This window comes from Papio anubis, chromosome 5, assembly GCF_008728515.1.
Source record: "Papio anubis isolate 15944 chromosome 5, Panubis1.0, whole genome shotgun sequence".
In the NCBI taxonomy this organism is placed as follows: Eukaryota; Metazoa; Chordata; class Mammalia; order Primates; family Cercopithecidae; genus Papio; species Papio anubis.
The window spans coordinates 135824423-135849024 of NC_044980.1; the positions used below are offsets into that span (position 1 = coordinate 135824423).

The 24602-nt window shown below is 42.5% G+C and overlaps 1 protein-coding gene across 19 annotated transcripts in view; it reads left to right on the forward strand.

The window, feature by feature from the left end:
• Positions 1-24602, forward strand: part of ARHGAP26 (Rho GTPase activating protein 26) — a 519008-nt gene that overhangs the window by 427152 nt on the left and 67254 nt on the right. For all 19 annotated transcript variants that reach the window (XR_002522958.2, XR_004184011.1, XR_004184012.1 and 16 more), the window contains one exon: positions 4115-4265. Coding sequence is in view for 13 of the 19 variants with exons in the window: in XM_031666806.1 (XP_031522666.1) it covers positions 4115-4265 (151 nt within the window). In the remaining 6 variants the exon portion in view is untranslated. The remainder of the gene's footprint in view (positions 1-4114; positions 4266-24602) is intronic.

The window sequence follows — 24602 nt, forward strand, 5'->3', positions numbered from 1 at the left end:
CTTAGGCACCATGGAAAGTTGGGATATTAGCCTGTATTCTGACAGAGTCCCATGCATGGTGGGAAACCTCCCGCAAATGTTTCATATTTACCCTCCAGCTCTGTGTATTCAGTGAGCCAGACCTGTTCGGGCCTGCCAAGACGAGTGAATTTGGCTTGGCTCTGTGAGTGCTTTCCTGGCCTCGCCTCTGGGTTCTGTGATAAACAGAGCTCCTGCCTCCCGTGTGTGATGGGGTTGCCATTAGAGTGGGTCGGAGTCACTTGGTAAATATGGAAAGTGAAGTCGCTCAGCTCCCAGATTTCCATGGCAACCCCCAGAACAAGTACAATATCACCAAAATTATTCTGCGGCTTTCCTTTTTTAGTTGCAGTGATTTGGTTGCATACTCATGTTTTTCCGTTCCTGATTTGTACAAAAAACAAAAACTCTGCCCACTGTCATCCGTACTTTGGTTTCAAGGACATTCATGGTCCCTGTCTAAAGCACCTGAAAAATTCAGTCACACAAAACTACCTCTTTCTGTTCCAGCAGCATAAATTTTTGACTGTGTATTAGTCCCTTATATTTAAAATTTATCTTATAACCATTCACGGAGCCTTAGTGTCAGTGACCCGTGGGCGAGGCACCAGGAATGGATGGCTAATGTTGACCTCACCAGCCACATTAATGGATGCCGTGTGGCCAGACAGCATGTCCCTGCCCTCAGGTAGTTTGCATCCTTAAGGACCAAGTTCACATCCAGTTTGTCACTCCTTATAGAACGTATGTTTGTGAAAGCACTGCCAATGCATGCTTACCATTATTTGGGGATTTATTTTATCATTTTCTTGTTGCTGGGGTCTTGTTTTCTGTGACTGATACAAAGACAGATTCTTGTTGACAAACATGTTTGAGGTGGGCAAGCATTCTCACTGACTTCAACCAGTTTAGGCATACTTCTGAGTTGTGGGCATTCTTTCCTTTTTGTCATGGTCCTCTATGATCTTGTTGACTTGACTCATAACTAGCTGTTTTTCTTTTGAAGCCCACTAGCCTATAATTTTTTTCCTTCAGCAACATAATTGCCATCAGTCCTTCTTATACCTTCTATGAGGATACCAGAGCTGGATTGAATCATCAGTGACTCAGGGAAGTCTAGCTATGTTATTTGAAGGATTTGCTTAATTTTAATTTTTATTTTTTAAAGTGTCTTCTAGGCTGCCTGTTCTTGTGCGCTTCTGTCAGGAGCAGTACTCATTTGCCTAGCTGATGAAAAATGCTCCTATTTTGAGTGACATTACTGAATATTATTATTATTATTATTATTTAAAGGAGGCAGAGTCTTGCTCTGTCACCTAGGCTGGTGTGCTGTGTCACCATCATACCTCACCACAGCCTTGAACTCCCAGGCTGAAGCAATTCTCCTGCCTCAGCCTTCCCAAGTACGTGGGACCACAGGTGTGTACCACCAGGCCTGGCTAATTTTTAACCTTTTTTTTGTAGAGATGGGGGTCTCACTATGTTTACCAGGTTGATTTCAAAATCTTGGCCTCAAGTGATCCTCCCACCTTGGCCTCTGAAGGCGATGGGATTGCAGGCATGAACCGCCATGCTTGGCTCATTTTCTCCTTATTTCCTAATTGACTCCAAATGCTTTAAAATTTGTCTTGGTATAGTTTGCTATAACCACTAAAACATTTGACTGGCCATTGATCTTATTCTCCACCCTTTCCCTGGAATAATCCTCACCTGCCTACTCACCCTCAGTAAAGATTGTCAGCCTTTCAGCTTAGATCCTCTACCTAGATGTTCTCAGTCTCATTATGTATTGTCTACAGATGATGAGACCTTTCTTCTACAAAATTGTAGTCGTTTTATAGTCAGGCAGTGCCAGGCTTCTGGGTTTTCTTGTCATTTGTCCCAGCAAGGGATACCAATAAAGAGTTGGCCTCTTAGGATGCATATTTGGCCCTCTTGGCTGTAAAACTGTGAAGCCTTATGATACATTTTTATACCCTCCTTTACTAATGGATAGTAAGGGAGAAAAATAATCTCCTGCTAACGTTTTAGAAGGACGAATATACTTTTAGCAAGATACTGTTTTTAGTTTGTAGAATGATAATCCTCTCCTGGAAAAGTAAATATAATCACAGGAGAAATGTGAGCGATAGTTACGCTCTTCTGTTTCCTGAGAATAATGTCACGCAAACTTGGCCCTTTAAGCTTCTCAAAATCAAGTTAATAAACCTGTTTCTCTGTCCTGTCCTGTGAAGCAGTAAATGTCTCCAGTTGAAGCCCGGGGAACCGTCCTCACTCTCTTTCTTTATATGGTAGTCTCGAGCTCCTCATAGTCTTTCGGGCATCTTTGTATGCGTGTTTTGTAAAAAGGAAAATCTTACTGATACTGATTCATACTGATAAATGGCACATCCAATCTCTCAGTGATCCCCTTATTATGTAATCTTAGTGTTGTTTTTCTTTCTGGTAGGAAGTTCCCATTTACAGGCCCTGTTAGTCCTCCTACATCTTGGCTCAGTGTAACTCTTTTGGCTTCTCTTTGTTGTCGTTTTTGTTCAAAAATGAAGCTCTTAAAATATGAACAGTTCTAAATCTCAGACATCAGTTCAATCTACTTTTTCCAAATCTACTTTGAGTTCAGTAGTCAGGAGGTAGCCTTATAGGGTTTTTCTCTCTCCTGTGGGGCTTTCTGCAGGGCATTAAGGATTTGCTAAGATATCAGGGGTATTGGGGTGAGTGTGTATGTATTTAGTGTGAGGCTTACTGTAAAATCACTTCATAAGCATACTTTATTTTTACAGACATGACTCGTGCAAAAGGAAAAGTATTTTTATAACACATCATCCTCTTAGTTGCCTCAAGAGACCTGAGTTCAAATGTTGCCCTTTAAATTATCATACCAGTGACTCTAGACTATCCTGTGAGGGACATATTGTAACATACCCCTGACTCACTGCAAAAAGGTCCAGGATTAGCCTAGATATTATGTTTAAGTGAATTAATTGCCAGAAGTATCAGTTGATTTTAGTATGGTATATCTGTAATCAATAGAGGACAAGAATCACATTCCACATCTATAATATTTTGCCACAGCAATGATGGGTGCCTGTACCATTTAGCTAAATTATCTCCAAAAATTGTGTTTTCCATTCATGATTCCAAGTTTTTAAAGATGGGAAGAACATAAAGTTCTGTTCTTTGAGCGGTATTCTGAAGTTTACAAGATACATTCCTGCCTGTGATCCCACTTGATCCTCATGACAGTTCCACAAGCTGTGAAAGGCAGTTCTTGTTCTCCCCATTTTATAGATTGTTAACCAGGAATCCAAGATCAAGTAGAAATTGCCGGAGGTCACATAGCCAGTCAGGGCTTGAAGAGAACTCAGCTTTTCTGTCTCTTGGCTTGGCAATATTCTCCAAGCATGAATATGACTGCTGGGACTATGGACTCAGGTATTTTGTTGTTGTTTATAGGCAAACCATTCTGCAGCCCAGTACAGAGTGATTTATCAAAGAATTCACTTGAAGTTAAACACCAAGTACATGGAGCTAGAGGCAACACTGAAAGACGTGTCTGAGAAAGGGTCAGGAATTTAGACTGTTGGAGTCATAAGGACATTGGTGGCTGAATAGTAGATCTTCTCTGGTGAGGCTCTATGGAATTGGAGGTGGGACATGGCCTGATGAATTAGAGCAATATTAGAGACAGGAGTTTTAGAATGAAAGGTGAGTGTCACAGAAGCCAAGGGGATCTGGGTGAATGTGAGGGGGTCTATGAAGGCTTTTCTCTAGTCTGGCAATCTGCCAGTCAAAAGAAGATGCAATTTATGGTGCCATGGTAGGGCCACTTTTAGAAAAAATCCTGGCTTATATTAAAGGGGAGATATATCCTGTTACAACGAGGAAGGGGGTTTGCTTTAAAATTTCGAGTCACCTGTTCCCCCTTGACTCTTCCTTTCCCACTTTTAATTCTTAACCTTTTCTATGTTGTTTCTTAAGCTTCCCTGGGATCAGAGATCTTGATCCAGTCTTATTCTTTATAAATTTTTGTGCATGTAGCAATAGACTGTCGCTATGCAATAATAGTAATATGGGACTTGTGACTTTTTCCCCCCAGAGGAACAAAGGAACAGCATCATCAACTCCAGTTTGGAATCTGTCTCATCAAATCCAAACAGCATCCTTAATTCCAGCAGCAGCTTGCAGCCCAACATGAACTCCAGTGACCCAGACCTGGCTGTGGTCAAACCCACCCGGCCCAACTCACTGTAAGTATGATGTCCAGCTGCCTACCCCACAAGGACTTTAGTCAGCCATTCCACCTAGAATTTGCTATCTGGCTCCATCTGACTTCGGACCATTGTCCCCTGAACATTATTTAAACCTCCTCCCTAAACTGGGAGCTCAGCTGGCTTGTTGTGGGTGTTTCAAGCATCATCATCTCAGAGGGAGTCGTTATTCTTAACATACTGCTTCTTAGCCTTGGTGATTTTTGATTTACCGTCCTGCTGAGATGGCTTTGGTGATAGCTATTGCCTGTGCTGGCTGCTGGGCATGAAAAGCAATTTCTGTAAGTTTTACAAACATCCAGGGGCTGTAGCAGCTCTGTGGCCGAGTTTGTTGCACTCATCCATGTTGTCTCGGTTTCCCTCCCCACTGACTATGTTGGAAATGTTCAGTGCCGCCTCCGTGTCCGCTTCCATAAGGAAGAGGCTCCAGGAGCCCTTTGTGTCTTCACATCCTCAAACCTTAGCATGACTATGACTTCTTAACAGATACTATTAAAGAGAAGAACCCTTTTTGCTTTATTTTTGGGCATTGAGCACCCATAGTCAGGACAATTAGTTTGGGGGCTGGTTGTCTAGCCCTCCACAGAAACTAGATCTACTCTGCTAGGATCAGAAAGTTCTCCCTCATGGTTTCAACCCACATTGCTTCGCATGCTTCTTTAGACCATCCCATAAATCTTGTCAACTAGCGCCTTTGCAGAAAGAATGTGAGGCCATGACCAGAACAGTTGGACTCTCAGGCTACAGTTATGTAAGACTCAGGAAAAACAGAGATGATTTTGCCTTTCGCTAAGTGAAAATAGATTGAGGTTCAGCCACAGACTGTCTTCAGGGCGGTTGTTTCACGTGGGGAGACACTAGCAAGGCGGTGAGATGCTAGGATGTCAGTAACCTTTTACTGCTCCTCCGCATGCCATAGTTTCATGGCAGTACCCTGTCATTCAATCGCTATGAGATATTTACAAATCTGCAAAATGAGTCTGATAATGCCTTAGAAGACACTAAGGGCTATTAAATACTTGGGAGGAGAGATGACTCCAAAATGGATGTAAGAGGTACATAATAAAAATGTTACTATACTGTGGGATGAAATCTTAAACTGAGAATATCAGGTCTTTTTAGTTGTTGGCAGCTTTAAATCATACTGATGTTCAGGAAGCTTAATTATTTGCCCGATGAGTGGTAAATCGCATGTTCCTTCACCAAGAAGTGAACCAGTGCCTCAGGACCTCAAAATATTTGAATTTGTTCAGCTTATGGGCAGTGAGTCTCTTCTGGTTCTCCATGGCTGGGCTTGCCTAGGGAGCCTCCCTGCCTTGAGGTTTGGCCTTCTTAGGTGCTCCTATACCCGCTTTCCTGGACTTTAGGGAGATTCTATTTTCTTTACTTTTTTTTTCTTCAGTTGGTTTAATTTTCTGTACCTAGCAGTTGCTAAAGTTATTTCTTGCTGTGTATGAGCAAGGTTGAATTTCTAGCCCAAGTTGCTTAACATCCCCTGATTTTAGCCAGCCACTACCAATGAGTGGTCTGTAATTTTTTTTTTTTCAGTGGCTGGTAGCTGTGAGCCCCTGAGTCACTGCTGAGTACAGTGTGTACAAAGAGGTTGCTTAAGCAGCTAAGTGGAAAAGGGGGGTGTGTCTTTTAAACAGGTCCTGAGGAGAAGGCTTGGGATTTTTTATTTTTTAGGTGTCTAGATACGATTTTTTTTTTTTTCCATAACGTCCTAGGAATCGCTCTGCCTACTTCACACCACCCAGAGGGACTGTTCCCTGCCTGGTACAGATCTGGGGGGCTTTTCTAGGGAAGGGAGGGTGATGACAGGAATGGTTCTACTTGTTTGTCTCTGGAGGAGGATTAGAAAAGGAAGTGTGGGTGTGCCTCCAACAAGACCACTGTCCTTCCAAGCCGAGTGAGTCGCTGATTGATACCTTTGAGTCTTAAGGTCAGGGATGGTTGTTTCCCGAGGTAGAAGCAGTACCCGCACCAGCACTGATACCAGCGTCTGCCATGGCCCTGAGTGGCAGCCATGCCAAAGTCCCCCATAAGCTCTGCAGGCAGGCTCACAGCCACTTCTCAAACCCAAGGCAGTGAGGTGGTTTTCCTGGGTTCCTGTCTCCCTGATATTTTCTGCCTGGGATTTGCTGGTGTGGATCATGCATGGCTGTTAGGCAGTCCTAACAAATGGACCCACAGTACTTTCCCTGAGCAAATTGATTCTGAGAAATCTGTCGGCACACAGATGTGCCATGGTAACAATCACTCGAGACCACTTGGGTCTCAGCCCCAGGTGTGGACCCATTTGTTCCCGCCATCGTTGTTCGGTTGGAAGTGTCCAGAGCTCCTCCAGTGGGAACACTTAATGATGCAGATGAAAATGAGGAACATAGGTGAGCTGGGAGGATTACCATTAGCCTGACCATTAAATAGGCATGAGGTACGGAACCAGCCACCATGAAGCTATCTGTTCTTTTTATTTCACTCCTTTATTTCACTATTTTTTGTAATGACTGGGATATCATTATGACCAGATAGAAAAATAGCGAAAGAAACATGTTTATAACTCATAATACAGTGGTACCTCTGATGATACATTTTGCGGTATTATTAATCTTCCCTAATTCTCCAAGGATATCAGGGCGCTCTTATTTACATGAATGTAATGCTAAATCAGACATCAAAATTAGAGATGCCATCATTCTACCTGTGCCAGGGCAAGGCTGCTGGGTTTAAATCTTTGGCAGGTCCTCAGCTTGACTCCTGAAGTAGCCATCTCTCCTGAAGAACAAAGGACAATTGGTAAGTCAGGACCAAAGTCCAGCTAGTCTGAAATTGTTAACAACTGTGGCTGAACCTATTTTATGCCCAGACCCATGCATGCCAAGCTACCTGGGGTAAACCAGAAAAAGAGGGTTCCTGTCTTCCCCAAGAGTTCACAGTCTAGCTAAGGAAGAAAGGCAGTGGCATATGGCAGTGCTAATAGGGACTTACAAGTCATAGTGTGTTTAGATTTCAACCACTATTACCTGAGTATCTGCTGAGTGCACACACCAGGTCGAAGTAGTGGGAAAGGTCTGGTAGATGGAGTGTGAGGTGGGCATTAGGAAAAACTTAGGTGGATGGATGAAGAGCATTCCAGGTAAGAGGGATGAAGGAGGCAGAGATTATCTAGAATGGATAAATGCATTCTGCAGACATGTATATTAGGGGAGAGGGGAGCTGTAATTCCTCCGGTACCACTACTACCAAAAAAAAGACTTGAATGAACCTTTAAAATCAGGAGACTTCACATAAAATTCAGATTTCATGCTGGAACAATTGGACATCCACATGCACAAAAATGAATCTAGATACAGACATCATACCTTTCACAGAAACTAATTCCAAATGGGCCATAGGTCTAAATGTAAAATGCAAAACTGTAAAACTTCTAGAAGATAACATAGGAGAAAACCTAGGTGGCCTTGGATATAATTATGACGTACTAGATATGACATTCAAAGTATAATCCGTGAGATAAAAGCTTGTTAAGTTGGACTTTGTTTAAACTAAAAACTTCTGCTCTGTGAAAGACACTCAAGAGAATGAAAAGACAAGCCACACACTAGGAGAAAATATTTGCAAAACACGTATCTGATAAAGGATCAGTATCCAAAATATACAAAGAACTTTTAAAATTCAATAATAGGTAAACAAAGAACCCAATTAAAATATGAGCAAAAAATATGAACAGATACCTAATCAAAAAGGACATACAGGTATCAAGTAAGCATAAAAAATATGATTCACTTCTTATGTCTTCAGGGAAATACAAATAAAAACAACAGTGAGATACCACTACACACCTCTGAGAATGGCCAAAATTCCAGAACACTGACAACATCGGATGCTGGCAAGGATGTGGAGCAGTGGGAACTCTCACTCATTGCTGGTAGGAATACAAAGTGATACAGCCATTTTTGGAAGACAGTTTGGTGGTTTTTCGCAAAACCAAACATATTCTAAGCATACAATCCAGCAATCATGCTCTTTGGTATTCACCCAAATGAGTTGAAATTTATGTCTACACAAAAACCTGCACATGGATTTTGTTAGTAGCTTTAATTGCCAAAACTTGGGAAGCAACCAAGATGTCTATCAGTACATGAAAATGGATAAACAAACTATGGTGCACGCAGACAATGCTATAGTATTCAATGATTTTTAAAAATGAACTCTCCAGCCATGAAAAGACATGGGGGAACTTTTAATGTGTGTTGCTAAGTAAAAGAAGTCAGCCTGGCAGGGCGCAGTGGCTCACACCTGTAATCCCAGCACTTTGGGAGGCCAAGGCAGGCAGATCACTTGAGGTCAGGAGTTTGAGACCAGCCTGGACAACATGGTGAAACCCCATCACTACTAAAAAAAAAAAAAAAAAAAAAATTAGCTGGGCGTGGTGGTGTGGGCCTGTAGTCCCAGGCTCAGGAGGCTGAGGCAGGAGAATGGGTTGAACCTGGGAGGCAGAGGTTGCGGTGAGCTGAGATCACGCCACCACACTCCAGCCTGGGCTACAGAGCAAGACTCCATCTCAAAAAACAAGAAATCAATCTGAGAAGACTACAATATGATATAATACCAACTATATGGCTTTCTGGAAAATGCAAAATTACGGAATCAATAAAAAGATCAATGGTCGCCAGGGATTCTGGGGAGAGGAACAGGGATGAATATTTGGAGCACAGGGCATTTTTTTCACGGTGAGACTATTCTGTGTGATGCTCGAATGGGATATACACAAGACATTATGCGTTTGTCAAAACCCATAGAACACAAAGACTGAATGCTAATGTAAACTATGGCCTTTAAGTTAATAATAATGAACCAATATAAATATTGGTTCATGAGTTGTAACCAGTGTATTGCATTAATGCAAGATGTTAATAATTAAGGAAACTCAGAATGTAGAAATAGAGAGGGTATGTGTAAAACTTTTATGCAATTTTTCTGTAAACCCAAAACTGCTCTAAAAAATAGAGTCTATTAATATATCTTTTTAAATCCAGATTTCCAGCTTCTTTTGAAATTTCAGAAGAGGTGGCTATACTAAACCTGTGTGGAACTTGGGAGCAGATGATGCTCTCTGGTCTCTATTATCTCACAGCTGGCCTGCTTCACTTTTATACCTAATGCCTGTAGGCCCATAGTCAATTAAAAATGGCCACAGAATCTTCGGAATCCGTCCCATTAAGAGCTAGAGCCCTTGAATCTAGGCTGGCCTTTACCCTTTGACTTATTTTGGCCAATAGAATGTGTAGGAAGTGACATCATGTGCCTTCCCGAGCCCAGGCCACAATGCCTCACAGCTTTCTCTCTCATCCTCTTGGAACCCAGTCACCATGTGAAGAAGCCTGTTGTAGCCTCCTTAAAGATGACAGATTACGGGAGAGAGAAGCCCAGCTATCTCTCTCAGCCCAGCTCAGTATCAGGACCACCAACCAGTTGAATGCAGCTCACCTGGGTGAATCAGGCGAGCTCAGCCAAAAGCTTCCCAGACAACCTATAGGTTCATGATAAATATCACATTGTGGTTGTGGGAACCCAGTGAGTTAAGGGTGGTTTCATATGCAGTGATAGTAAACTGATACAAGGCCTGTGAGTTTGTGACCTTGGAGTCATGGGCAGCTGTCTTGGGATGGGGCTGAGCTGTCTGCATGCATAGAAAGGTATAGAAGGGTCTCACTATAGCATAGTGCAGCATGGAGACTGGCCTCTCAGTTTTCAGAATCTTCTTGGAAAGAAAACAACTCGTAACTGAGATTCTAAGAAATTTAAGAAACAAAATGTATGGCTAATGGCAGAGGCAAACAAGAAAGGTGGCTCAAACATTGGAATGGAAAGCAGGAAACCCTAGGTTTTAGTTCTGGCATCAACATTGCCTGGCTGATGATACCAGTCCCTGGACCTGAGCATGCCCGCTACCACCACCACCTTCCACTCTCTCTGGTGGAGGAAGTGGGGCTTACCTACTTCCAAGGGTGAGGGTCGTTCAATGGGTGCTTACCGAGGGCTGCAGAAACAAATCATCCTCTCCTTCCACGATGACCAGTGGGGCATCATGCCAACTCCCTTCTGGGAGAGAGTGATTTTAAAGGAGGAAGTAAACAAATGCTGAGAAAGAAGTCAGGGGACGCCCCACCAGGGACATAACATGCTGCAGTAATTTCCCCAAATTAGAAACGACTAGGTGAATGCCTTCTTTAGACCACAAAGATTGAAAGATTGAAAGAAAACTAGGAAGGCTGGGATGATTACCGCAACGATGGAACCCAACCTTGGAGTTCTCTCTGCCTAAGTGGTCCCCACCCCTAAAAAATAACTAACTGCTCAGTAGCCTCATAAATAAAACTAATTTTTTCTCGTCCTTCCCCCTTAACACACCCTCTCATGCATTTCCAAGTTATTTCTGGTGACCTAAAAGACACGCATGCCAAACGCCTGCAGATTCTGCCAGAGTCAACCTTCCTCTCCTGTCTCAGTGGCCAGAGAACAGTCCCTGGAATTCAAAGGATAAACAAGGCCTGTGTCCAGACAGAGTTGTTTCTCTGAAACATTGCTGGCTTCTGAGTTTGATTCAGCTGCTCTCTGATGAAATTCAGGGAAAACTGGCTTTCAGAGATCTCTCTCAGATTTTACGTATCTTCAGCTCAGCTGGTCAGCATTCATTCCACAAATATCAATTGAACTCCTACCGTGGGCCTGGTGGTGTTCTGAGTGCTGAAGGTACAGTGATTTAAAAATATTAAGAAAAAAAAAAAACGAGTTTCTGCTTTCATGGATTTTATATTCTAGTGGAGACAGGAGATAAATCAGTGTTTAACACAGTATATCACACAGTATATTGAGAAGTCCCAGGGAGAAAGCTAATGGAGAATCAAGGAGATAGGGATTTGGAGGGGAAGGAGGCAAGTGACGTTAGCTCTCTGTACCTCAATTTTCTCATCTGTAAAATAGTGTGATCATAACCTCCTCAAATAAAGTGGCATGAAAATTAAGTAAGATCATCTTTTATTTACATATTTTAGTACTGTGTATGGCAATTATTAGTATTATTTTGGAGGGCTACCCCCACACACTATCCTTACATTTTCACCAGGCCCTCAGCCATGGTATGTATTTTTCCTGTGCAGAGAAATGTCCCCGGCTGTCCCACTCACCTTCCCCCACCAGCCTCCTACCTTGAATCTGAGACTGGAGCTATAACTCAGTCCAGGCTGTAAGTTATCATTGAAGAGGAGGAAGGAACTTCTGCTGTAGAGGCAAGTGTTACCCCTCCTTAAAGCAAGACCAGCTAGGGTAGACACGCCACGCCCTGTTCCTGGAAGATTTGGAAACCTCTAAATCCCACAGGGTACCTGATAAGTTGTGTGCATAGCTGTTATTTATTGAGACCAAATGCATGGCAAAATGAATAATATGCATTAGACAAGTGATAATTAATGACATCTTTTTTTTAAAAAAGCAATTTTACCATCCCCATGCTATTTTATGCCAAAGGGTTACACCCAAACAGGCAGCTATGATTTTACTAGAATTGTCTCTATTTGTCATCCTTTGGAATGTGGGGCTTTGAAAGAGGAAGTTTTCCTCTGTGGCTGGATCAGCTTTTTGTGGAGAAGGATATTTCCTTTTAGATTGAGGATTCTGTTTCTCACCCACCTCCAGGCAGAAAAGGTCTCTTCAGACCGGTTTGCCTGAAAACTCGGTGACATTCCTCACCTTTGGAAATAACCTGAACGCCTCATTGTTCTCAAGAGGATTCATTTGCCTCTCCTTGCTCCCCACAGTGCCCTTGGTGATTCCAGCTTACTTACTCGTTCATTGTTGTTTCTTGGACATGCCAGATACCCTCCCTCTGTCACCTCAGGCTCCTGGGCTGTGGAAGCCACAGCTCTGCCCCGTAACTAGGCCACGTTCCCTTGACATTTTCAGTTTGTTACTGGTGTGACCCATTTTCTGAGTGGCTTCATGTCCGCTTTTCCCTTTCCCTAAGCAAGATCTCACTCATCAATCAGGAGCCCAGCTGGGCTTCCCTTGGTTGAGGGTGGAGATTCCTGCCTCCATCCAATTTTTATTAGATAAATGGGTTTGGTTATTAGTGGTGGTTCTTCTTTTTTAAAATATAAAAATTGCTTGAGACAGCCCTCACACTTGGTGAGCCAGCAGGATTGCCTTCTCAAGCACCAGGGACCCATTGGTGACACTTGGATCTCTACGGCCTGTCAGCAGAGGGGGTATGGGAGGAGGTAGGGACGGGGCGCCTTCTGAATGCCTAGCCACATCCCTGTTTTCCAGCAGAGTGGAAATCACAAATGGAAAAATGTTTTCCTTTACACATATTGTTCTGTTCTTTTCTCCTGTACAAGCTAAAATCATAGAAAGGGTCTGTATTTTTTCTTTAAACTTATAAATCTTGCTAAATAACCTAAAACAGTTTCCAGAAATTGCCCTGATGTACAGTACATGCTTAAAGTCTTGGGGTTTAATTAAAGGTATGAATGACTGAATTTCATTTTGAATTTAGCTGCCCTCAAATGCCTTATGACACTGTATTTTATTTGTGTAAGTTTAGGCATTTTAAATCTCAAATTTTTGGTAGACTATATGGGAAGGAAATGTGCTTAAGATTTTGCATGGCTTTTCAGCGTTGTTATGCCTGTAAGGGAACTTTGAAGGAACTCTAAAGTGTTATTTTTCTTATTTAGGATTAGAATTGTTTCTACCTCTGTGTATTTAATCTGAGGGATCTTATTCATAGATTCAGATTCTAAATTGGGTAAATTAAAAGTACATTAGAGTTCAAGTACTGCTTTTGAAACCTTTTTTAGTCAATCTGGAAAGCAGATGCTTACTTAGCTAGGAAAGCATTCCTAGTTGGAAACAGCCTTAGAATCTTGTTTTTAACTCCTTCTCTGCATTAGCGATCTGGAGAGCCATGCAGGATCTACCGTAGGCTTCATTTGGTCTCTATTACACTGGTCTTCCAAGGCAGACTCTTAGTTCCTGTGCACTGGTTCTCGGAGTGTGGTCCTGGGACCAGCATCATTGGCGTTACCTGGGAGCCCATTAGATCTACAGAATCTCAGGCCCCACCCCAGACCTACAGGATCAGCATATTCTAGAAGGAAGGCCCTGTAATCTGTGTTTTACCAAACCCTGCAGATGATTCTGATACATGCTCAAGTCGGAGAGCCATAGTGCATAGTGATCTAGTGCGTTAAGCTCATGGACTTCCACCAGAATAAAATCAGGACTTACCTCAGTGTAAAGCTCTCAGGGCCAAGCCTGTGTCATCACCAGCACCCTCTGATTGTCTGTGCAGTGATGACAGCACTGGGGCTTAACTGAGCTCTGCCCGTGGCCTTTGGGATCAGTCACAGCTTAGACGGCTGAAGAGGGATGGGTTTGCTTTTCACAGGAACCTATTAGCTCACCAGTGCTGCACTTTCAATCTCCCCCAAAAAACCCGGTCAGCTGCTTCGCAAATGCGTGCCTGTTGGTTACAAATCAAGACAGGGTGGATGCATCAATTAAGCCAGTAGATATTTTTATTGTTTATCTATGGTGTGTGTAACATGAAAAGAATAAGATGCTGGTATTGATAGAAAAATAGCTCCCAGGCTATGTGATACTGAAGGTGATGGATGAGCATCAACGTGGACAGATTACAGATGTCTAAATCAGCATTTCCCAAACTGGTTCAGGAAGGGAAGGGGGCAAGAGCTGCATTGGACTAAGTTCAACAGATTCTTTTTTTTCTTTTTTTCTCGAGATAGAGTCTCACTCTGTCATCCAGGCTGGAGGTCAGTGGTGTGATCTCAGCCCACTGCAACCTCCACATCCTGGGTTCAAGCAGTTCTCCCACCTCAGCCTCCCAAGTAGCTCTGACTACAGGTGCACACCACCACATTCAGCTAATTTTTGTATGTTTTGGTAGAGACAGGGTTTCACCATGTTGGCCAGGCTGGTCTTGAACTCCTGACCTCAAGTGATCCGCCTGCCTCAGCCTCCCAAAGTGCTGGGACTATAGGCATGAGGCACCATGCCTGGCCAGATCAACCAATTATTGACTAGAGAACTTCTGGGCCTTTAATATGTCCATCATGAAAGGGCATCTGTTATGGTACATTTCCTAAATACATTGACCATAGTACATGATTTCTACAGCACTTCTCTTAAGCCTCTTGAAACAGCATTCCATGGTTTAGAAAATGCTATTCTAAATCAACACTCTACTTTTGAGGGCGGAAATGTATTTCTCATAATGGATGGCATTATTATGGTAAAGATCCTTCCAGAGAACAGAGATTTTGTTTATATGTAAGTGTATGGCCACAAATAACTTTCTGAAGACTGAAATGGGTTATAGGTTTATATCATGTGAAAAGCATTGGTAAGCTTGAGAATCTGGGGCAGAGCAAAGCCTGTGTGGCCTGATTGTGGATCTACCAGGGTCAAGCCTCAGCTCTACCATTTCCTAACTGTGTAAACTTGGGAAAGTTATTTGCTATCTCTGAGCTAAACCTCTTCCATGAAATGGTAACAATAATAATAATAATAATAATACCTACTTTTAAGGTTATAAGATAATGCCTTCCTCATACTTAGTAAATGGCCTCATTCAGAGTATCAGTCAATAAAACCAATCAATAAAAATTGGTTTCTACTATTGTTTTTATTCCTTCTTATTATTTGCTCTCAGACTGCCCCCACTACCAATGAACAAACCCCTAGTATTGATTTCTTCACATGACGGCAGCAGATGGACACCCAGTATTTATTTTTATTTGTTTGATCCTGATGTAACATAAAGCAACACAGATTAAAAGCATTGATATAATTTTAAAAATGAATTAAAATACCCCAAATTAAATTAACTATAAATAATAAAATACACTGAAATCAATAGAAGTGCTCCTCTTCCAAGACAGACATCAAAGAGCGTTGGTCAAAGCCCCCTACCCTATTGTTCCTCCGTTGGGTGGAGCCAACTGGAAACTACACTAATTAGACTAGAAACCAATTGCAATCTCAACTTTCCACTGGGGAAGAATTTAGCCTTAGGAATTCCTCTCCAGCCTAGGACTGTGTGTTGATTTGACTGTCGTTATAGCAAAAAGGAAAAGAACTTCTGAAAAAAAAATTATTTGGAAATGTAGCATCTTAGTCATTCACTGCATTTGCACTATCAAATTCTCTTCTAGTATCTATCACCTTCCTTCACAAGGAAGCAGTGGAGTTCTAAGACATTGCTTTAATGTTCCTTCTAATATGCTTTACAAAGTGAAGGCAGCTGGTGATGGGGCTATTCCTTGGCTGTTGTCAAAAATACTCAGAAAAGGGATAAAATAGCTGCATTACAGACTATCCTGTTACCTCTTGTTGCCCTATACAGGAGAAGTCTTGTCTTCAGAGAAAACCAAGATGTTATTGTCCACAAACAAATAAAGACAAAGGTGTTCATCCAAGGATGACGTATTATGATCCTAAGAAGAAACTTTGGTGCATTTGAAATAACGTAACTCAAGGGGGGTTTATTTACCAAAGAGTTGGTGCTGAGGAATCACAAGAGATAGTACAGTAAGTCAGGGCTAGCAGCTGCTGCCCAGTCACCACCCTTAGCTAAGAGGACGTGAGAGGAAAGTGGTACAGGATCCCAGAAGGATATACGAGTTGGTGCCTTGACAGGAGCAGTGACCTTTGGTCAAGGGACACAGCCAGACCTTTCAGAAATGGAATAAATGCCTTGGCCCTCTCCTTCCCCCGCTACTCTAAAGAGCTCCCCATTGGTGAACCCAACAGGAAGCCAGAGATTGCAAAAGCCCTGTTGAAGAAATCTGTGCTGGTTAGATCCCAGAGAAGAGATCAGGGTTAAGATTGTGTCTGGAGAGGCAAATGAATGATGTCCAAAGAGTGGAAACAGCAGGAATAGCTATCAATAAAGGACGGCCTAAATAAATGGTAGAGTTGAGTACTATCCAGTACTACAGAGGAATTAGGTAGTTCTGTATGTGCTGGTCTAGAGCTACCTTCAAAGGCACATTAAGGGGGAAAAAGAGGTGTAGGACAGTGTGCAGCTGTGACTGTCAGTCCAGACGGCACGTTAGCACCACCTGGGGAGCCTAAAATAAAAAATACCAACACCTAGGCCCCTTCCCTGGAGCCTCAGAGTTAATTGATCTGATGTAGGGTCTAACTTGTGGTGTGTTTCTTAAGCCTCCCAAGTGATTTTGATATGCAGCTAGATTTGAAAACCATCAGTGTACATTATATGATAGTATTTTATATAAGAATCCAGGGAGATAGATACACATGGGTGGGTGTAATATCTGTAATATTTCTGGGAAGATACAGGGGAATGAATCCGTGTGGTTTTCCCTGAAGGAGGCAGATGGGATGGTGATCTGTGGCAGAAGGAACACTGACTTTTCATTTTAACACTACCCTCTTGTAGTGTGGGATTATTTTTTTTAACATGTGCATGCATTGACTGTTTAGCTTCAAAAACTCAGAAATACGTTTGCTTAGTTTTGAAATGACCATCCATTCATTCTCTTAAAGCTTTGGAACACGTCTTTGTGAGAAAAGATTTTTCTTTTTTTCTTTTTTTTTTTGAGACGGAGTCTTGCTCTGTCGCCCAGGCTGGAGTGCAGTGGCGCTATCTCGGCTCATTGCAAGCTCTGTCTCCTGGGTTCACGCAATTCTCCTGCCTCAGCCTCCTGAATAGCTGGGACTATAGGCACCCACCACCATGCCTGGCTAATTTTTTCTATTTTTAGTACAGACAGGGTTTCACCATGTTAGCCAGGATGGTCTCGATCTCCCTACCTCGTGATCCGCCTGCCTCAGCCTCCCAAAGTGCTGGGATTACAGGCGTGAGCCACCACACCTGGCCAAGATTTTTCTTTTTAACCTTAAAATTTTTTGTATTACTTCAATAGCTAGGAATCTAAATGAGATGCTATTTGACAGAAGAGTAAGGTCTTTACCGAGAAGTTGTTGCTTTGGGTGTGTTTTTTTCTTTCTTTCTTTCTTTTTTTTTTTTCTTTTTAGACAGGGTCTCACTTTGTTTCCCAGGCTCAGTGCAGTGGTGCAATCACAGCTCACTGCAGCCTCAACCTCCTAGGCTCAAGCGATCCTCCCACCTCAGCTCCTGAGTAGCTGGATAGTCCTAGGCATGTGCCACCATACCCAGCTAATTTTTTATTTTTTGTAGAGTTGGGGTCTTGCTATGTTGTCCAGGCTAGTCCCCTGGATGCAAGAGATCCTCCCACTTCAGCATCCCAAAGTGCTGGGATTACAGGTGTGAGTAATCATGCCTGGGCTGGTATGTTTTAAGCGAAAATGAAATCAAGGCCATTGGTCATTGGTCATTGAATCATTCCGTCAATGGCCAAATGGCTCCCTCTCTCCAGGCTGGCCTAGCCCAGGGCTCCATGTCAGTTTAGTAAGTGGTAACTCTTGGCACAGCAGAGGAAATCATATATGGAGTTAATTGAGCTGTCACTCAGGGAGCTGAGTAGAACCAGTTAGACCCCTGCCTCTGGGCTATTTCAGATTTCTTTCTTTCTTTTTTTTTTTTTTTTTTTTTGAGATGGAGTCTCTCACCCTGTTGCTCAGGCTGTAGTGCAGTGGTGCAATCTCAACTCACTGCAACCTCCACCTCTTCGTTTCAAGCGATTCTCATGCCTCAGCCTCATGAGTAGCTGGGATTACAGGTGCGTGGCACCACAACCAGCTAATTTTTGCATTTTTAGCAGAGACGGGGTTTTACCATGTTGGCCAGGCTGCTATCAAACTCCTGACCTCAGGTGATCCACCCAGCTTGGCCTCCCAAAGTGCAAGGATTACAGGCACGAGCCACTGCACCCGGCCTCAGATTTCTTATTAAAATTAGGGAGCCCTAACTTAAGAATCCAGAAAGTCAATTTAACATTGAGCAGCTACTCATGAACTCCTCCTCCAACCCCCAACCAACATTGTGAAATGTAAGTAGTTCAATTATGGTGAGCTATATATAGTTCTTTCACCTGATCTTCATCTGTCATTCTCCATCTGCTATCTACCCAATTTCCTTTGAAAGCTCCATTTTAAAGCAGAATATATAATGGAAAAACCTTAACTCCTGACCTTTATGGAGATATACTAGAGTTACTCAATAATAATTAGCAGTTGCCCTGGTAACCTCAGACTTACTGCTTAAATCACCTGTATTTTTCACCATCCCCTGCCTGCAGGACAATAAGATCACCGGCTTTGTGCTAATGAAAATGGGGACATTTTAGTAATTTTATAATCCTTTTCAGCTTCTATTGTAAGGGTAGAAGTGATATTGTTTGTGATTATGCTCACTAAAAAGAGACTTTTTGTTTTGTTTTTTAGTTACCAAAGCAGTGAGATGGAAATCATTCTGGGTTTTGAGCAAATTGGAAAGCCCTGTGCAGTCTATTTTGTTTACCACTGTACTGAAAACCTTTGAAAACTTAAGTAGGTGAAACTTGCAGACTATAATGTAAGGATGATGGCCCTGAGATAGAAAAGGAGAATGAAATTGGCAAGTCTATCATATCAGACGTCACAGACAAAGATGAGCAAAGCCCTCTAACTCCAGCACTTTGACTTGCACAATGCTGCTGGAAGGTTGGTAAATCCAAAGCTGAAGCACAAGAGAGATTTCTTCAAATGAATGTTGGCTTCTGCTCTGTCTCGGGGGAAGCCTGCATCCCCTCCGTAGCATCCATGTACTGTGCCTTACGGCATAGACCTCATGGTAGGAGCTCCATATAATTCACTGCTTCTTCTGGAGGAGAAACACCCTACTCCCAAACACACACACACACACACACACACACACAGACACGCAATCCCCTTTCCCATTTTTCCCTTGATCCTTTGGGTGGAAGTAGAATTAGAGGACATATGTCCTTAGTCATCCCATAACAGCACTTACAATGTTCAGTTGTCACACAGTGAAAATAAACTGGCAAGAAATCAGAAATCAGGAAATGGAGTCATGAGAATCCTGGACATACTAATCCAAAAGAGACAAGAGCTACATGTTAGTGATGGCCACAGCCAAGGTAATCTCATCCCAGAGAGCAGTCAGACTCTGCACTATCCCAAGAGAAGACTACAAACATTTCATATGAGGAAATGAACACCCACCAATTGCCCTTACTCCCCACTTTCCCCTTTAGCCTCAATGGAACACAAACTTATTTTCATCTAATATTTCCCTTTGGAGTATGGCACTGCCTGTTGAATATTTGCTACTGTAGCCTAACTGCACTCTGGAGCACTCACTAATATCAGCATCCAGAATCGACCAGCTCTGACAGACATTCCCTTCCCAGTCAATGAGTGAACACTTACTATTTAAGACACTATTCCAGGGTACAGTGGCCCACACCTGTAATCTCAGCACTTCAGGAAGATCACTTGAGCCCAGGAGTTTAAGACCAGCCTGGACAACATGACATACCATCTCTACAAAAAAAAAAAAAAAAAAAAAAAAGTTAGCTGAGTGTGGTGGTGCGCGCCCATGGTCCCATCTACTTGGGAGGCTGAGAGGAGGATTGTTTGAGTTCAAAAGGTCAAGGCTGCCATGAGCTGTGATTGCACCACTGCACTCCAGCCTGGGTGACACAGTAAGACCCCATCTTAAAAAGAAAAAGACACTATTCTAGGCACTGTGAAAAAGACTAAAATATACTCTCGTTGCTGCTGCTCAGACGAGGGAGATCAGATCTACATATGTAGGGGATCATTGCTGCCAATGCAAGATACATTTTAAGTAGTAAGTGAGCAGTTGGGTCATTTACTCAAAAATATTTATGGTTGAATGAAGTATCTTTGCAATTGTAGGCAGGGTTTCCAATAATTTCCCTAGTTCGTTTTCTAGATCTGCTTTGAAGTGTATTAATTTCCTTATCTGCCTTGGTCTTGCTGCTGTGAGTTGGGTAGAAGGAGTTCTAGGCATGTTTTTTTTTTCTTTTTTGGAGATGGAGTCTCACTCTGTCACCCAGGCTGGAGTGCAAAGGCGCGATCTCAGCTCACTGCAACCTCTGCCTCCCGGGTTCAAGCGATTCTTCTGCCTCAACCTCCTGAGTAGCTGGGATTACAGGGTTGTACCACCACACCCAGCTAATTTTTTTTTTTTTTAGTAGAGACGGGGTTTCGCCATGTTGGCCAGGCTGGTCTCAAACTCCTGACCTCAGGTGATCCATCTACCTCAGCCTCCCAAAGTGCTGGGATTAAAAGGCATGAGTCACCATGCCTGGTCGGAGTTCTAGTTTTATGATCCAACTTTTTTCTCCTGTTCTCCGGGAGGCTTCCTACCTCTCAGATGCTACCAAGCTATGTCCCTATTTATTTATTTATTTATTTATTTATTTATTTATTTATTTTTGCCCACTAGACCTCTGTGGCTCTAATGTTTTAGATTTCAAGAAAACGTAAAATTTGGACTGTAAGAATGACGTAGAAAGGAAAAAATATCACAGAGAATGAAAAGCTGCAATTTGATCATTTGCATGTGTTGCATTTTTGAAGTCCTCCCCACCCCATTGCAACAAGAGACTTTATCCTTAGATTGTATTTGTTCTTTTTTTTTTTTTTTTTAATCCCAAAGAACTAGCAGTTTACTGATATTTGTAGTGGCAAAAATTTGTAACAATTTCTTATATAATGCACTATATCAAATATCCTATTAAAATAAAATTTAATTCATATCTTGAAGGATTGTTTTCTGACCTTATATGGAAAAGGAAAGTTTTGAGAATGAGTAGTTCTTTAAACCTTGAATCAATGTAACCAGTAAAAAATAAGTGAAGAGAGACTATGCCTTGCCATGGGTCAGGGGAAGTTTTACTATCAAATTTTCATGCAATACCCAAATCTCTGTATAGGTATGAGGGCTCTCTTTTCTGGTTCTTTGTCTATAAGGAAATTCTAAATTAAATTTCCTCTTCCTTACAAGCCAGTTGTTAAGTTATTAAGTTCTGCCTTTAATTTCAGCGTGAATCAATTAGGTTAGATGCTCGCAAGCAAGCACCCTGGGTCATCATTTCAAAGAATGAGACTCTTTTTGCTGTATTTTTCTTTGCATCCGTGGCTGATTTTTCTGTTCTGCTAGCAGCTCTTCTTCCACTTGCAGGAGTTTATTCTTTTCACTTGTATGCCAACTCCAGTGGCAGTACAAAGGGAGGGTTAATAAAACCTGTGTTGAGTTGATATTTTGACTATAGTAGCTCTGAATTGGAGCATAGAGAGCGCTATTAGCCATAACCCTGAGTGTTCCTGTTGAAACCCAGAGCCAGCTTTCTGCCTTAGTCATCATTTTTGGTTCACCTTGTGTAAGCAAGTTCCCAGTGTAACCCAATGGCCTTGGCACATCTCAGGAAGAATTAGATCTCCATGTGCAAAAATGTTCAACAGAAACCTAAGACCCTCATCTAGAATCTGAATATATAATCAGTGTGTCGGGCCCCAAAACAGAAGAGCAATGTGATGTCATGTAGAACCCTATTTGCATGCTGCCACAGCCCTATACTTTGCTTTACTTCAGATTCATATAGAAATCCATGAATTTGTAGTAAGTAAGAGAAAGAAAGCACCATGTCTGCTCAGCAGAGCTGGCCCGTGTGCCAAACTAGGAAGATGGCTCCTTTCCTCTGGAGAGGATATGATCTTTTCAAGGCTGCTTTTTTACACATCACCATGGGGCTGGCCTGGCTGCAGGCTGAAGGTGTGAATCTTGAGTGTGGATCTGTGCAAAGCTGGGGGTAGAATCAGGACCCCAGGGGCCCTGCACTGGTTTGGCTGAGTGGAACATACAGGTTGGGGTTTTTGGAGGCTGGATGGGGAAGAGGGAGGAGAGATGAGGGTGTTGTCAGTGAGGGAGGAACTTTGGGCAACAGAAATAGCTAAAAGGAAGTTTAATGGAGTTTCTCGTACACGACGCATGATGTGAATCCTCCTCCATGTCATCCCATGCGGGCTTCGATAAGAACCACTCCCTCATTCTTCAGTCTTCCACAGTATTAAGAGCTTGGGTTCTGGGGGAAGATTTACTGAGAGTTCACGTCCCAACTTTATTAGTTGTTTTACAATGAACACTTCCTTTTTAAAATTTATTTTAGATTCAGGAAGTACATGTGCAGGTTTGTTATGTGGATATATTGTGTGATGTTATGAGGACTGGGCTTCTAATGTACCCATCACCCAATAATGAACATTGTACCCAATGGGTAATTCTTCAGTCGTCACCCCATCGGCCCTCCCCACTTTTGGAATCCCCAGTGTCTGTCATTTCTATCTTTATGTCCATGATGTGTATTTTTTATTCCCTGCTTATAAGTAAAAACATATAGCGTTTTATTTTCTATTTCTGAGTACAATGAACAGTTCCTTGCCCTCTATAAGCCTCATCTGTTAAATGGGAATAATAATAGTATCTACCTCCTAGGGTTGTTAGGATGAAATGAAATAGTTCATGTAGAGCTCTTTGCATGGCTTCTGGCTCATAATCGGGGCTCAGTAAAAGTTACGTGCTGTAATTATGGTCATCGTTGCTCTTTCAACAGTCACTGGGTATTTGGAATGTGTTTGGAGGGTTGTACTGAGGTGCAGAGTCCTGCTTCGTGATGGGCACAAGGTAAGAAGGGAGGCTGCTCTCCGGGTTCCAGTCATATCTCAGTTAAAGAATAACACACGCCCTTCCCCTAACTTATCTAGAACAACCTCATGTACATAGCTGGCAGTGAACACAAAAGCTCTCTGAGTAGCTGGAAGAGCCCACAATTTCATCAGCTCTTTAGACCTGTTGGACATCCTCAGGTCAGGGTGATGAAGGGAGTATGGGCAGGAAGCCCAGGCCAGGAATCCAGGAGAGGCTGCTTAGGGCTTTGGGGTCCAGGCAGAGCAGGAACTGTAAGAAGGTGGAGCCACTTGGAGGAAGGCGAGGAGCAGAATGAATTGGAGTGGCTCTTTTGGCTCCACATGACCACCATTTAGTTACTTGGTGTGTTGGCCTCTCTCCATCCAATTGCTGCTTCTCAGTGCTCCCCTCTGGCTTTTTCTTTCCCACCATTCTGTGCCTGGGCCTTACTCTCCCTCACAGCTTCTGCTTCCTTATAGCTTTGGATTGCCATGACCCCCAGCAGCCTCAGTGCTCTCATAGCCTCATTCTCCTTAGAATTTCACCTGCTTCTTTGCTGGAATCTGTGCTACCCAGCCCTGAGGGAAAGCATCTATGCACTGGAGACCTTGAGGCAGGGGATTGTACAGTTTAATCATCTGTAGCCACAGGCAACTGGCTTATACAACCTTTCAGCAGGAACTGAAGGTAGAGCATGTTCCAAGATTGCCAAGTCCAGGACATACCTTTTGCAGACAATTAAAACAAACTTGGCTCCTTGGCTTTCCACCATTCAGTATTTTGGAAGTAACACTCATAGCACAAAAGGTAGTTACATTCACAGAATAGAAAGTTAATAATTGCTGCTGAGGCAAAGTACAGAAGAACTTTTTCTGAAGTCATAAAAACTGTAATAATACAAAGGTCTGGATAAAGAACTAGCTACCCTTCACACCCAGCAGCTTCTTTGGTCACAACTGTATGACAGCATGAGACAGTAACTGATTTTTATAATTCTCTTGCCTCAATTAAGTAAATTGCATCTGATATATTCTGTCTTTGAAGGTAGAAAAATGTGTGCCATGTTTTAGAAAGGTTTCCATTAGTTGACCTGGTGCGGTGGCTCACGCTTGTAATCTTAGCATGTTGGGAGGCCAAGGTGGGTGGATCACTTGAGGTCAGGAGTTTGAGACCAGCCTGGCGAGCATTATGAAACCTCATCTCTACTAAAAAAATACACAAATTAGCTGGGCCTGGTGGCACACGCCTGTAATCTCAGCTACTCAGGAGGCTGAGATGTGAGAATTGCTTGAACCCAGGGGGAAGAGGTTGCAGTGAGCTGAGAGCACACCACTACACTCCAGCCTGCATGACAGAGCGAGACTCCGTCTTTAATAAAAAAAAAGAAAAAGAAAAGAAAGAAAAAGCCGTTGTTTGTAGTAAGAATAGGGGCGCTCAAATGATTAAATTTCATTTGTTTGTAGAGTTGTTCATCAATGATATAGATTGTGTACCACAATTCCTTAGGACCTAGAGATGGTAATAGTATGGGGGTAATCTCATGACTAAGCCAGGCCAACCGTAATATTTTCATGGATTTTTTTGTTTTGTTTTAACTGGAGCTGGGTTAAGAATCTGTCTTGCCT